This window comes from Anolis sagrei, chromosome 9 (assembly GCF_037176765.1).
Source record: "Anolis sagrei isolate rAnoSag1 chromosome 9, rAnoSag1.mat, whole genome shotgun sequence".
Taxonomy (NCBI): Eukaryota; Metazoa; Chordata; class Lepidosauria; order Squamata; family Dactyloidae; genus Anolis; species Anolis sagrei.
The window spans coordinates 31,741,413-31,757,631 of NC_090029.1; the positions used below are offsets into that span (position 1 = coordinate 31,741,413).

Here is a 16,219-nt window from a genome sequence, read left to right on the forward strand (position 1 = left end):
GCATCGAGTCCTTTGGGAGATGCTAGCGGGGTACAAATAAAGTTAATAATAATAATAACCGTTCAATGCTAAGGCTTCCTGCCAAAATGGAACTGTAGAGGAGTCTCTCCTGAACAAGCCAGTACCTGCCTCATACATTGCTTAAATCGCATTGACCGACTGTCTGCGCAGGGTTCCATACTTCGCACTTTAACAACAGAACCGTTCAATGCTAAGGCTTCCCGCCCAAATGGAACTGTAGAGGAGTGTCTACTGAACAAGCCAGTACCTGCTGCATACCAGTACTGCCATCTGTTGAGTTACAAAGGTGGAGGCATTATTTTTCATTCAACCCTGGTATATATTATATATACAATTCTGTGGGGTTCCTTGCTCAATCAGGAAGGCAACCTAACATCCCCCAACCCGACAGAAATTTAGGATACGTTCACGCTAAAGAGACATTTAACGCAGCTTGGGTGCGACTGCACAGGTAGCAATCTGTGTAATCCTACAGGGCTGCAGTCTTAACAGTGTAGTTAAGAGTTAACCCTGGGTGACCCACCTCCCAACTCGCCTCCCTTATGAACTTTAGATGGCCTTAAATGACCTGCTGTCTCTTAGCCAAAACCTTACAACTGCAGTAGTGCAAAAATGGCTTGTTTTGAATACTCAGGTTGTCATTACAAATCCTTGTAAGCTGCCTTGTTTTAAATTCAAGGATTGCTATCGGTATTTGCAAAAGAAAGTCTTGGATCAATGAAAACCCACCACCGTTTTGCAGATACTTTTGCTTTTAATTAGTTGGGAGAGGTTTTGCATAGCGAGACCGCTTCTCACACTGTTCCAGAGGGTATTATATAGCAGGCATTCACACATGGGAGCAGTCCCAGCTGTCTGTTTTGCCCACGGAGTATCTCCTTACAGTTGAAAGGGTCAGAGGTGAGTGTGTGCTTTGCTTCAGCAAAAAGTTCTTGCTTCGGTCCCTGGAAACTCGTCATGGCCAGTAAAAACTGACAATAATAAGGTTAGAGCAAGTCCGGGCCAACTTGGGATCTCTGGATGTCTTGGACTCCCAAGTCCCACCATTCCTAACAGCCTCAGGCCCTTTCCTTTTCACACTGAGGCATTTCTCACACTGAGGCCTCACTCACTGAGGTGTTTCTCTCAGTCTGAGGGCTACTATGCTACATGCACACCTGCAAATGTTGAACTGCTTAAGCAGCTGAGGGGGAAAGGAAAGGGGGACTCCAACTCCCACCATTCCTAACAGCCTCAGGCCCTTTTCTTTTCACACTGAGGCATCTCTCACACTAAGGCCTACCTCAGACTGATGCCTCACTCACTGAGGTGTTTCTCTCAGTCTGAGGGCTTCTAAGCTACATGCACACCTGCTTATATTGAACTGCTTAAGCAGCTGAGGGGGAAAAGGAAAGGGGGACTCCAACTCCCACCATTCCTAACAGCCTCAGGGCCTTCCCTTTTCACACTAAGGCCTCTCTCACACTGAGGCATTTCTCTGTCGGAGGGCTACTAAGCTACATGCACACCTGCTAATATTGAACTGCTTAAGCAGCTAAGGGGGGAAAGGAAATGGGGACTCCAACTCCCACCATTCCTAACAGCCTCAGACCCTTTCCTTTTCACACTGAGGCATCTCTCACACTGAGGCATTTCTCAGTCTGAGGGCTACTAAGCTACATGCACACCTGCTAATATTGAACTGCTTAAGCAGTTGAGGGGGGAAAGGAAAGGGGGACTCCAACTCCCACCATTCCTAACAGCCTTAGGCCCTTTCCTTTTCACACTGAGGCCTACCTCAGACTGATGCCTCACTCACTGAGGCATTTTTCTCAATCTGAGGGCTACTAAGCTACATGCACACCTGCTTATATTGAACTGTTTAAGCAGCTGAGGGGGAAAAGGAAAGGGCCTGAGGCTGTTAGGAATGCTGGGAGTTGAAGTCCAAAACACCTGGAGAGCCCAAGTTTGCCTGGGCTAGAGAAACAGTCTGAATTACCTATCGACTTAAACATAGATGAGCAAGAAACCAATGTTGTTTATCTCAATGTTTTTCATGCCAATATGGATCAGCATGAATAAAATAAATCTCAAAAAACCATACGGATGTTAAAAACGATTTTTAATCAAGATTACATTTTTCAAGACCGACGTCAAGAAAAAAAGAATCTTCACAGAAGTTGGAACTTTACTGCCAATCCAGGCATGTGTAAAAAAATAATAAGTTACGGAACAAATATCTTCACAAGAATCCACCAGCCTCTTCTTTAATTCTGTAGAAAGAAAAAATATATATAAGTGACTACTTTATATATATTTATTAGGATGGATAATTGGAATTACACCAAGTTTTTTAAAATCTGCAATTTTCCAGTACTAACCTCTTCAGTAATATCCCCATCAGCCCCTTTGAATGAATTCATGTTTCAATGTATTAGGCTTTAGAAACTATATGTACACTTTATTGCATAAGTACTTACTGTAAATTACTCAAGTATAAGCTGAGTTTTTCAGCACTTTTTTTAGGCTGAAAAAGTCCCCCTTGGATTATACGAGTCAAGATTATTTATTATTTTACTCTGTTATTATTATTTTATTACATTTATTATTTTATTCTACTACTTATTATTTATTTTTCTCTATTAGTGTTATTACATTTATTTTAATGTATTATTATGACATTGATTATTTTACTCTACTACTACTATTATTTATTTTTCTCTATTAGTGTTATTGCATTTATTTTAATGTATTATTACATTGATTATTTTACTGTTATTATTTTTTATTATTATTATATTATTAATTAATAATTAATAATATAATTCTATTATTATTATATTTATTACACTGTTTTACTCTATTATTACATTTCCATTATTTTACTCTAATATTATTCTGGTTATTATAATATTTATTATTTTACTCTCATTATTATTGGAAGAATAAGCACATTTACATTGAAGAAGATTAGAATACTGATTTAATCAGAGTTGGACAGTCTTTATCTTAAATTACAGTTTTATGTAAATATTCAAAAACATTTAATGACTGAACTCTCAATTAATGTAGTTTTATTGGTATTTATTTCTATTTTGAATTTTACCAGTAGCTGCTGCATTTCCCACCCATGGCTTATGCTTGAGTCAATATGGTTTCCCAGTTGGTTGTGGCAAAAAAAGGTGCCTCGGCTTATATTTGGGTCAGCTTATACTCGAGTATATAGGTATTTCTCAGTCCAAAAACCTGTAGGATCATGGCCTATTTTCCATCCTCAAAACGACATGCCATTCTTACCAGCATCTTCATCCGTTCTTCTATGTTGTTCTGGATATGCCCATAGATTTCATTGAAGAGCTCCTCCCTGGATTTTGTCCCATCCAAATGAACTGAAATATAAAAGATGTACGCAATTCTGTAAATTGAGATAATCCAGTTATTTTTAAGTACTTCTATTTTTATGCTTGACAGGCACACAGATTTGCATAACCAAAGTATTGCAAAATCAGGCCAGTGCAAGCTTAAGAAAAATGTCACTCTTATATAAAGCTGTCATGCCTGAAAGAGAAGTAATTTCATATTCATAACAAGTTTTTTTGTGTCAGAAGCAACTTGAGAAACTGCAAGTCACTTCTGGTATGAGAGAATTGGCCGTCTGCAAGGACGTTGCCCAGGGAACGCCTGGATGTTTGACGTTTTACCATCCTTGTGGGAGGCTTCTCTCATGTCCCCTTATGGGGAGCTAGAGCTGACAAAGGGAGCTCAACCCGCTCTTCCCAGGTTCAAAGCACTGACCTGTTGGTCAGCAGTCCTGCTGACACAAGGTTTTAACCCATTGCGCCACCTGGAGTTCCATTCATAACAGTGACAAACATACTAAACATACTACAGAGCAAATGTATACACAAGCACACAAAAGCCCCTCTTCTTTTCATGTGCAAGGGGAGATTGACCCTTCACTTCTGGATAACATTGAATTGCAATTAATTGCTCCATCCAGAATTTGCCAGTGACTTGTAGTTTTGTTAACAAGCCAATACAATGAGTACTAGCCACCATAGGGTTTCTATCTGCAGTAAGTTAGACTGAACTTCTCAGCCAATTTTGCCACCCTTCTGCTCGCTGTAGAACACATCCTCATTCAAAATATGATTTTTCCCATTATTGGAGAAGACATCAGAGAGCTCCTCTCACACCTAATTTGGGCTGAACACTTTGGGATAGACTGGGAGGCATCTGTAAGGTGGAAAAACAGGCAGGGTGCATCCAGCTTTAGGTCCCATATTTCCCACCTTGGTGCTAAGTAAATCAAAGACAATCAAGACACTGAAGCACATTCCTGCTCCAAGTCTGAAAATTTGCCTAAATCTGGATATGGGGAAACCTAGACACCATGAAAAATTAAGTAAGTTCAGGTGTTTAGGCCACTGGTTCCCAACCTGTAGTCCATGGACCACCAGTGCTCTACAAGAACAAAAGTATGGTCCACGGCCTCACCATTACTACACCGTTTTCTTGAAACCACACAACAACAACAGTAACTGGTTTTGCAAAACAATCTTATAGTGTCAAGTCAACAGGGATGTTGGGAGGGGAGAGAGGCTGACTACCCACGAAAGATAACTACTATCACATCAGCTCTATAGTTTTCTGTGGGCAAGCAGAAGGTGACTACTGGATGGCATGTGTTCTGTATCAGAAACTAGAGCTGATGTGGTCTATGCAATCCAATTTTCTGAATCAGCACCCCAAATAACCAAACCGAATCTAAAGTTGACCAAAAACAGATTCGTAATGCATTTGTTGGAGAGTGGTCCCTGATATAAAAAAAAAAATTGTGAACCAATGATTTAGATCATAGGTGGTCCAACTCAATGGTTCTAGGAGAAATGGGTGGCCACAAATCCTTTTATTCATAACTAGTTGTCCCCTGCCATGCATTGCTGTGCCCCAGTCTCGCGAGCTGGAATCCTCAGGTTGAGAACCACCGCTTTAAACATTCCTGAGGACTTTTGTCACTGAAGGTCCAGTATATATAAAGGAAACACAATCCATTACCAGCTTGACTGAATGAAGTGTTGCATTTATGAGGAGACCCAATTCAGCTCACCTGCATCAACGTTAAGATCTTCCATTACTTTCTTGTGCTTGACGTACATGGGCCAGACATGACCATCGAACAAGCCAGGGGGATCTGGAACGGTGTAATTCCTTGAACTGGACAGAAGGTTGAGGGGGAAAAAATCAACTCAAGTTTGCAATTCAGAAATTTGGAGACTGCTTTAACCCTGTTAAAGTTCTGGAATCCACAGCCTTGTGGTCCTTTTCACATCTACAAGTCCATGATTCTAAACCCACCTATGTATTCAGTGACATTTTACATGTTGGAACGAGAGCTTGAAAACTGTAGTCCCAGAAGCTACCTGTCAATTTCCAACCAGTATCTCTGTACTATTGATCACCCTAGTTTGGCTGGGTTTGGGGAGTTTTGCCCCCCCCCCCCATAACCCTTCTAAGCCCCAAATAGAGCACCTTGACAAAAATATTTCCCATTTATTTTTGTGTAAACAGGGTTACCTTCTCCTCCTCTTGCATTCGTCATAGGGAATTGAAAGAAAGTACCGGACGTCAAAGACATCGATCAAAGGCCTGGAAAAAAAGGGAAAAGGACATCTTAATTTCTACCAAACATTACACAAATGCAATAATTGTTCATGAAATATTTGGTCCTTTAGGAATAATAGAATCATACAGTTGGAAGATACCTCAAGGGTCATCCAATCCAACCTCCTGCCAGAAAGTAGGAAAATTGCATTCAAAGCACCCCTGACAAATGGCCATCCAGCCTCTGTTTCAAAGCCTCCAAAGAAGGGAGCCTCCACCACATTCCAGGGCAGAGAGTTCCACTGCTGAACAGCGTTGACACTCAGGAAGTTCTTCCCTTTGTTGCCCATTCAGTTAGCTTAAAGGCATGCTTTAGGGCACTTAGGATGTTCTATGTCCTGAATATTAGTAGGTGATATAGCACCAGTGCTAAATCAGAATCTTTGGCGAATGTTATTGTTGGGCGAGTGGGTTTATTAACCCTCGTCATAAATGTACTGCAGAGTAACTTATCTGCAGCAGTGTGACCTAGCATACCAGTAGCCCAAAGAGATAAAAACAAAAACACAGAGATCAAGGTTATCTCTTCCATATGATGCTTTTCTTTGTAGTAAAATAATATGGTTGCACTGTTTACAAAAACAAGGTTTCTATAACACAAATAAAGTTCTTTACACTTCCTTCTTTACTTCCACGCTGGACTTCTTTCTTATGAAGATAAACAGCTTCGCTCTCACAAAATTATGGAAATACACAGCTTCACATAGTAACTTTACACACAGCTGAACACACAAGGCCTTTAACCTAGGGCTTCTTTCAATGAAACTTCTCACACCAGGCCTTCTCATAGACTAAGGCAGAGCTCCACAAACTTTTTAAACAGAGGGCCAGGTCACAGTCCCTCAAATTGTTGGAGGACCGGATTATAATTTGAAGAAAAAAACCCCCATGAATTCCTATGCACGCTGCACATATCTTATTTCTAGTGTAAAAAACACTTTAAAATGATACAATAATTAAAATGAGGAACAATGTTATATTAACAAATATAAACTTATTAGTATTTCAATGGGAAATGTGGGCCTGCTTTTGGCTGAGATAGGATTGTTGTTATGTGCTTTCAAGTAGTTTCAGACTTAGGTTGACTCTGAGCGAGGGCTGGATAAATGACCTTGGAGGGCCGCATTTGGCCCCCGGGCCTTAGTTTGAGGACCCCTGGACTAAGGCTTATCTCACACTGTGATGCCTACCTCACACAGAGGCTTCGCTCACAGACTGTGAGGCCTTCTCACAGACTGAGACCCTTTTCCCACTGAGGCTTACCTCAGACTAATGGTTACTAAGCTACAGGAAACTTGCTTATATTGAACTGCAGCTTTTGTTGAGTCATTGCATTCATTTAACTCTTTCAGTGCTTGACTCACATTTTTGTAATTAAAAAAACTAATAATTTTTAGTATTTCTGACAGTTATGACTTTCCCTGCTGTAACAAAGGAAGCTGCCCATTCATTCCAGTCTGCTTTGTCTTAGTTTTAAGCTAGAGACAGATCCAGACAGATTTTCCCATCCTGCTACCACTGAGCTTTACTCAAGAGCCTTTGGTTTATCATAAAAACCCACTGGAAATCTCAATGTGCAACCCTGAAAATTAACAAGTTGGGTCATGCAACAAAACAGTACATCTTCAGATTAGTAGTCCTCCTATATATATCCTACTTTTAGTTACCTGTAAGTATAAAGTAAGAATCCTTCCACAATAAGGATATGGATGCTGTCGTCGTTCTCTCCCGAGTCCTCTATAGTTCTGGTATCGAGCGTGTTAATGCCATGCGAGCGTTCAAATTTGACTGGGTTTTTCTTCCAAGCATTGATGGTACTCATCATGGCATCCATATCCAAAGCGCTGATCACTGAGACGAAAGAGAAGCCGGGTTTTGAGGTCCAAAGGAAGATATGTTGCACATCAAATGCATGAAACACCTAATCTCAAGCAACTACCGACTCAGATTCCATTCCGTAATGTATTCTCAATTCACACTCTATTTAATAAGACCAATTCCAGAGCTAGAGCTGTAACATTTTATAACAACGACATCTAGTTCCCACACAGGTATAAACAGAACTTACCATCGTACTGTTTAAATCCATCTTCCACCTCTATCTCATCCTGGGGCTGAAACAGAACAAAAACTGTCGGCAGAGCTGCTCACAAATATCAATGCTTATTTTAGAAGAGCCAGAGATAAAATGCCTGTTGAAACAAGACATGCCTGTACCTCAATAGCTTTCAAGAGAGATTAAAGCTGGACCTCTTCATAAACTTGGGTAGTGCAGAACTGGAAGGCACTTCTGCTTTTATCTCACTACTAGCAGGCATACCTAACTTATTCTCAAAACAGAAAAGTCATCTGACCAGCAGCACCCTGGGATCTTATCCACTGAGTGCAGAACAACAACTGTGCCCTAGCATTAGTCATACATCTTAATGAAGACAAAATTCAAGCACCAGGCAGGACTGAATAAAGTAACACTCCATTTAGGATTGTGCTGTTATGGATGTGTTTTAACTATGTTGTGCCCTGCCTCAAGGTATAAGGAGAAGCAGGTATTATTATTGTTGTTGTTGATAGAGAAGGGGACATTTTTCATGCACAGTGGATTGATTCAGAATCAATTCAAAGGAGGCACATAGTCTTTTGCTGTGGAGGTCATGTGCTAATATGGCCAGGGAGGAAGAGACTTAATTTGCAAACCAGCTGGGATGCAAACTAGGTGTCTCTTTTGGTTAAGGAAACAAATCAAAGGCCAACTAAATAATGACACAGGTGTATTTAAAATGGCTTCCTAAATCCTGAGCAGGCTGCTTCTGAATCCAGGTATATTATTATTAGAAATGCAACAAAATGAGTCCACAAGATCATTCTGCTGGTTGTATTGGACACACGTCGGACACTTCCCAAGTGTCTAAGACTGTGTGATGTATCGGCGAATAATGCGTGCAGTTCCCAGTAAGGTGGCCTTCTGCAGCTTGCCAGCACCGATTGTGTTTAAGTGCAGGCCAAGGTCTTTAGGTACTGCACCCAGTGTGTCAACCACCACTGGGACCACCTTTACTGGCTTGTGCCAGAGTCTTTGCAATTCAATCTTTAAATTATTATTATTAGATACACAAGATTAGTACACAGCAAACAAGATCACCATACTGACTTTTCTATTCATTCGCACATCAGACTCTTCCCAAGTGTGTGATATACCGGCAAATTATTGCGGTGGCGCAATGGGTTAAACCCTTGTGCCAGCAAGACTGCTGACTGATAAGTCATCTGTTTGAATCCAGGGAAAGCAGGTTGATATCCCTTTGTCAACTCCAGCTCTCCATGCGAGGACATGAGAGAAGCCTCCCACAAAGATAGTAAAACATAAGACATCTGGGCATCCCCTGGGCAACATCCTTGCAGACGACCAATTCTCTCAAACCAGAAGCAACTTGCAGTATCTCAAGTCACTACTGACTTGAAAAAAATGCGTGCAGATCCAACTAGGGTGGCTTTTTGTAGCTGACAGATGGTAATTTTGTCAGCACTAATTGTTTTCAGTGCATGCCAAAGTCTTTAGGCACTCTACCCAGTGTGACAATCACCACTGGGACCACCTTACTGGCTTGTGCCAGAGTTGTTGTTGTTGTTATTATATCCACAAACATGCTTTATCTATAACTGAGTTCTAAAAGTAAAACGTTTTTACAAAAAGCTTTTAAGAAGGAGGACTATAGAAAACAGAGGCTAGCAGCACCCTGAACTGAAATCCCTTCTGTTGTTAAAACTGGGTGCCCTGCCTCATTTTTTCTATGCCAGCAGATCACTGTAATGAAACTACATGACACTGCCACATAGTTTAGAACAGGGGTCCACAAACCTTTTAAACAGAGGGCCAGGTCACAGTCCCCCAACTTTTGGAGGGTCAGATTATAATTTGAAAAAGCCATGAATTAATTCCTATCCACACTGCACATATCTTATTTGGAGTGCAAAAAACACTTTAAAACAATACAATAAAATGAAGAACAATTTTAATCATTATAAACCTATTAGTATTTAAATGGGAAGTGTGGGCCTGCTTTTGGCTGATGAGATAGGATTGTTGTTATTGTTGTGTGTTTTCAAGTCGTTTCAGACTTAGGTTGACCCTGAGCAAGGGCCGGGTAAATGAGCTTGGAGGGCCCTATCTGGCCCCTGAGCCATAGTTTGAGGACCCCTGGTTTAGAATCTCATTCTCTGCTGGGTTATTTAAAGTTACAATTCTCTACCAAAGCAAACTTCTGGCCGAGCAATATTTATATAATCTTCTATAGACATAAGCATACTTGAATATGTGTCTATAACATGGGATATGGAAAATCAAGCCCCCCCCCCAAACACAAGTATCACGTTGTAGTCCCATTTAAGCCACATTCTGAGATGAAATCTCAGCCATTTCTTCTTGCTTAGACACAATAAAGATAGAAACGAATTGTGTAAACATAGTAAACAACACTTTGACTGTACTGAAAGTATCATAAAACATCATCCACTTTCAGAAATACAAATCAATTCACAATGGGGCCTTATAAAGTAAATGAATAGGCCCTTGCAGGTTGCTAAAGATACTAGGAATTCATTCTGTAATAATACACAGTACAGTTAAAACAAATTCAGGTTTCAGCACAAACTAAGAGATGAATTTTTCCTAAAACGTATGTGTGCCCTGTAATTCAGATCCAAGTACCTATGCGTAAATGCTCCATGCAGTAGCTATTTGCATAATAATAATAATCATAATAATATCTAATAAAAAGATGGGGATTGGGGAAAGAAAGAGTATATGAACTCAGCTGCTGGCCTCACCTTAAAGAAGTTGTCTTGATGCACAACACTGCAGTTGGGCAGTGCCTGCATGAGTTTGTTAGTCACGGTGGTCTTCCCGCCGTTGGTGATCCTGAAACAGGAGATGGGGAAGAAACACTTGAATATGCAGAATCCAAAGCTAGCATATGCCAATTGCAGAAGATACGCTTTGCATAAAAACGTTTGCTGGACAGATGTCATGAAGCAGGCAAGAAACAACAGGAAATTCTGCAGACAATCCTACTTCCTGTTTCTGTATCTGAATTTAGTAGCTATGCAATATATTTGCGTAATAGTGTAATGTTTTGTTATTGCTTATGTTTTTTTAATTTGCTTTATCGTATTGTTATTGTCTGTTGTTGTGTTGAGGCCTTGGCCTTTGTAAGCCGCATTGAGTCCTTCGGGAGATGCTAGTGGGGTACAAATAAAGTTTAATAATAATAATATATTCTAAATACTCCCACTTGCTTCCCTTCAGGCACAAAATGGCTGCCTTTCCTTATCATTTTCTGTACATCGCCGAATCATGTAGGTGTGTAAATATATGTATTCGTTTGTGTACCTATCTATACAGACATACATGCCATATATATTTCAGATAAGAAATACTCAGCCTGCATTTATAATATGTGTGTGTGATAGAGATAGGAATATACTTGCTTTCTATAAGTCCAAACCTTTATGTACACAAACCTTTTTTGATATACGACGTTATTAAAAACACAGTACTGTGTATAAAACAATCTTCAGGCTTCACATGTAATATTGATAATATTATAATGTAATATCATAATACATAAATTTAATGCTTAGCCTTCAATCTCATTTTTATTATTATTGCATTTTATGTTTAGACTTGAATACTATCACAGGCAGTCCCCAAGTTACAAACAAGATATATTCCAAAATACAGAACATTTCAGAACCCAGAATTTCTAATAAGGGGTACTCAACCCGTATATATGTATGGTCAATATAAAAGTAAGGGCCAGAGGGAAGGAGAGGTTTGACTATTGGACTATGGCTTCAGAGACCTGGCTTTGCAACTCTACTAAGCCAAGGAAGGTATTATTTGGCTTTGCACAGATAACACCTTCTCAGCCCCAGAGGAAGGTCAAGGCCAACCCCCTGAACAAAGCTGGCCAAGGAAACCCTGTGATAAGTTCTCCTTCGGGTCACTTTAAGTCAGAAATGAAGACACAACAAAATGTAAGTTTTAAACACAATAGATACTAAACTACACAAAGGAGCCAGAATGATGTAGTGATCAGAGTGCTGGACAATTAATTTCCAGACTAAAGTTCAAATCCCCTCCTCTGTCATGGAAACTATTGGATAAGTCACAAACTCACATCCTCAGAGGAAGGCGAATTCTCCTTAGAACTAATCTTGCCAAAAACTCATATATTTTAATGCTCTTAAGTGTTAACTGTGCATTTTAACTGTGCTGTATTCAAATTATTATTATTATTATTATTATTATTATTATTATTAAAACTGCATACTAAGGCCCACCTTAAGCTTGCCATAATAATAATAATAATAATAATAATAACATATTTGTATTTATTACCTGCCTCTTCTTAAGGCTGAAGGCTGGGCACAACAGAGTTAAAATATATCATCATAATAAATAAAATGCATCCAATAAATTATTCAACAGAAATCCAATGGTATTAATTTCACACACATACACAGATATGTATATATGTGAGTGTGTTATGTGTGAACATATATGGTACAATATAGATACACATACACACACAAATAATATACATATATATATGCTGTGAATACAAACTGTAATGTTTGTAACTGTAATAGTAATGTACTGGTACAGACTTCACAGAAATGTATATATATGTGTGTGTGTGTATTCCTGTGTGTGAAGTCAGTACCAGTGGATTAGTATTGAATAACAGTTTATATTTATATTCACAGAGTATATGCATATATATACCAGTATGTGTGTATGTGTGATATATAATAATTATATATTTTATACTAAATGTAATATTAATAAAATAATATATTCTATACTAATAATGTATTGTATATTGCATTGTGGTACTATAATACAACATAGTAATATATTATACTAATATTGTGCTATAATAATATTATAATATATTGTATATTACATTGTAGTACTACAATATAGTAATATATAATACTAATATTGTGCTATACTAATAACAAAATACATTGTATATTGCATAGTAGTACTATAATACAACATAGTAACATATAATACTAATATTGTGCTATATTAATAATATAATATACTGCATATTGAATTGTAGTACTATATTACAATATAGTAATATATTGTACTAATATTGTGCTATACTAATAATATATTGTATATTGCATTGTGGTACTATAATACGACATAGTAATATATAATACTAATATTGTACTATACTAATAATATAATATATTGTATATTGCATTGTAGTACTTTAATACAACAATAATATATTATACTAATATTGTTCTATACTAATTTTATAATATGTTGTATACTGCATTATAGTACTATATATAATACTATTATTGTGCTATACTAATAGTAGAATATATTGCATTGTAGTACTATAACACAACATAGTAATATATAATACTAATATTGTGCTATACTAGTAATGTAATATATTGTATACAAATGTAATATTTATAATATTATAATGTAATACAATAGAATACTAATAATATAATTGTATATTATATATTACATTCAATATTACTAATAATACAATATAGTAATATACAATACTAATATTGTGCTATGCTAATAATATATTGTATATTGCATTGTGGTACTATAATACAACATAGTAATATATAATACTAACATAGTGCTATACTAATATATTGTATACTGCATGGTAGTACTATATTAATATATAATACTAATATTGTGCTATACTAATGATATAAAATATTGTATACTGCATTGTAGTACTATACTACAACATAGTAATATATTATATCAACATTGTACTATACTAATAATATAAAATATTGTATACTGCATTGTAGTACTATACTACAATATATCAATATATAATACTAATATTGTGCTATAATAATATATTATAATATTATTATTATAATATAGTAATATATTATACAATATAGTAATATATAATACTAATATTGTGCTATACTAAGAATATAATATATTGTATATTGCATTGTAGTACTATAATGCAATATAGTAATATATTATACTAACTGTTGTATACTAAGAATATAATATACAGTATATTGCATTATAGTACTATAACACAACATAGTAATATATAATAAAAATATTGTGCTATGATATTATAATATATTGTATATTACATTGTAGTACAACATAGTAATATATTATACTAACATAGTGCTGTACTAATAATATAATATATTGTATACTGCATTGTAGTACTATACTACAATATAGTAATATATAATACTAATATTGTGCTATACTAGTAATGTAATACATTGTATACTGCATTGTAGTACTATTACAATATATTAATATATAATACAAAAATTGTGCTATACTAATAATGTAATATATTGTATACACGTTATATTGATATTATAATGTAATACAATAGAATACTAATAATATATTTGTATATTATATATTAAATGCAATATTAGTAATAATATTGCCTCGTAGTACTATAATACAATATAGTAATATACACAATACTAATGTTGTGCTATGCTAATATAATATATTGTATACAAATGTAATATTGATATTATAATGTAATACAATATAATACTAATAATATAATTGTACATTATATATATTACTTGTAATATTACTAATAATATTGCCTCGTAGTACTATAATACAATATAGCAATATACAATACTAAGATTGTGCTATGCTAATAATGTAATATATTGTATATGTACATATAACTTGTAAGCCTCTCTGAGTCCCCTTTTGAGGCGAGAAGGGCAGGATATACATGTAAATAGATGAGGAGTCCCTGGTCGAGGCCTGCTGTCCTTCAGGGGCGCCAGGAAAAGGCCGGCCACGTGGGCGCGGGCCCAACTCACCCTCCGATGCCGATGATGACCTTCATGGCGGCGGTGGCGGCGTCTCCTTCCCTCTCAGGCTGTTCTTCGGAGGGCTGAGGGGGTCCAAAAGGGTGAGGAAGGGGAGATGGCGGGAGGCGCGGGTCAGCTCACGAGGGCGGCCATCGTCTCTGAGGAACAGCAGCAGCAGCGTCCGCTCCGCTCAGAAGCTCGAGACGAAAGAAGGAGCCGCTCGCGCCGGCTGGAGGGAACCGCGCGCGCCCATTGGCTCCCGCGCGGACGCCTGCCCGCCAATCAGCGCCCTCCATAGGCAGCCAAATCTAAAACCGTTTCCCCCCATCCAATCGGCAACAAGGATGGTGTAGGACGCCGCTTATGATTGGTGGAATCCTTCCCCAGCTCGGCCCGCGTCGATTCTTCTCCTCAGAGAGCCCTGAAGAGAAGTCGCCTGTTTCTCAGTGGGCGTGTCGCTTCTGTGGCTCATCCCCTGTTTGGGTATCAGCCAGCACGCCAACGACTTAAATCTAGACATAGTTTCCTAAAATCTACAGAGACACTCGCTGGAACACCTCAGCAAGCGAGAGTCCAAAAGTGGCAGTGGGTAGCAGCCAATAGCAAAAGGACCAAGGCAGAGACATCTCCAGCTCATCCCCTGTTTGGGTATCAGCCAGCACGCCAATGATTTAAATCTAGACATAGTTTCCTAAGATCTACAGAGACACTCACTGGAACACCTCAGCAAGCGAGAGTCCAAAAGTGGCAGGCTCAAACCCAGAACCTCAACCAATGGCTGATACCAAATGAGAGACTCCCCCCTGGGCACACAGAGGACTGAGCGACTTGGAAGGCGCTGAACGGACTGTGCTCTGGCACCACGAGATGCAGAGCCAACCTCAAGAAATGGGGCTACAAAGTGGAATCCTCAACATGCGAGTGTGGAGAAGAGCATCTAAAACACAGACATGTGCTTTTCATCTCAAGAACAGAGAAGCATCCTGAGCTCTGAAGATGACCTGGGAAGGAATCCCACTGGAGAATTGCAGGGCACCCAAATACCTGGGAGTCACTCTGGACTGTGCTCTGACCTACAAGAAGCATCACCTGAACATTAAGCAAAAAGTGGGTGCTAGAAACAATATCATACGAAAGCTGACTGGCACAACCTGGGGATCACAACCAGACACAGTGAAGACATCTGCCCTTGCGCTATGCTACTCTGCTGCTGAGTCTGCATGCCCAGTGTGGAACACATCTTGCCACACTAAAACAGTGGATGTGGCTCTTAATGAGACATGCTGCATTATCACAGGGTGCCTGCGCCCTACGCCACTGGAGAAATTACACTGCTTAGCCAGTATCGCACCACCTGACATCCGCCAGGAAGTGGCAGCCAATAGTGAAAGGACCAAGGCAGAGACATCTCCAGCTCATCCCCTGTTTGGGTATCAGCCAGCACGCCAATGACTTAAATCTAGACATAGTTTTCTAAGATCTACAGAGACACTCGCTGGAACACCTCAGCAAGCGAGAGTCCAAAAGTGGCAGGCTCAAACCCAGAACCTCAACCAATGGCTGATACCAAATGAGAGACTCCCCCCTGGGCACACAGAGGACTGGCCGACTTGGAAGGCGCTGAACGGACTGCACCACAAGATACAGAGCCAACCTTCAGAAATGGGGCCGC

At 38.6% G+C, this 16,219-nt stretch overlaps 1 protein-coding gene across 1 annotated transcript; it reads right to left on the minus strand.

The window, feature by feature from the left end:
• Window positions 1–2,105: 2,105 nt before the first annotated feature.
• Window positions 2,106–14,769, minus strand: LOC132762351 (nicotinamide riboside kinase 2-like). Its single transcript, XM_060755238.2, has 8 exons — window positions 14,557–14,769; window positions 10,489–10,579; window positions 7,733–7,778; window positions 7,332–7,515; window positions 5,578–5,649; window positions 5,111–5,217; window positions 3,298–3,389; window positions 2,106–2,273 (listed from the first exon to the last, which is right to left on the minus strand). The coding sequence occupies exons 1-8, from the start codon at window positions 14,580–14,582 to the stop codon at window positions 2,268–2,270; spliced, it is 624 nt and encodes a 207-aa protein (XP_060611221.2). The 5' UTR covers window positions 14,583–14,769; the 3' UTR covers window positions 2,106–2,267.
• Between the last annotated feature and the right edge of the window lie 1,450 nt (window positions 14,770–16,219).

Excerpts from the sequence above, each read along its gene's own strand:
- LOC132762351 (XM_060755238.2), bottom strand. The coding sequence starts at position 14,582 with ATGAAGGTCATCATCGGCATCGGAGG. Across the intron at positions 10,580-14,556 it reads GTCATCATCGGCATCGGAGG|GATCACCAACGGCGGGAAGA; the intron begins GTGAGTTGGGCC and ends CTCCTGTTTCAG. Across the intron at positions 5,218-5,577 it reads GAATGCAAGAGGAGGAGAAG|TTCAAGGAATTACACCGTTC; the intron begins GTAACCCTGTTT and ends CCTTCTGTCCAG.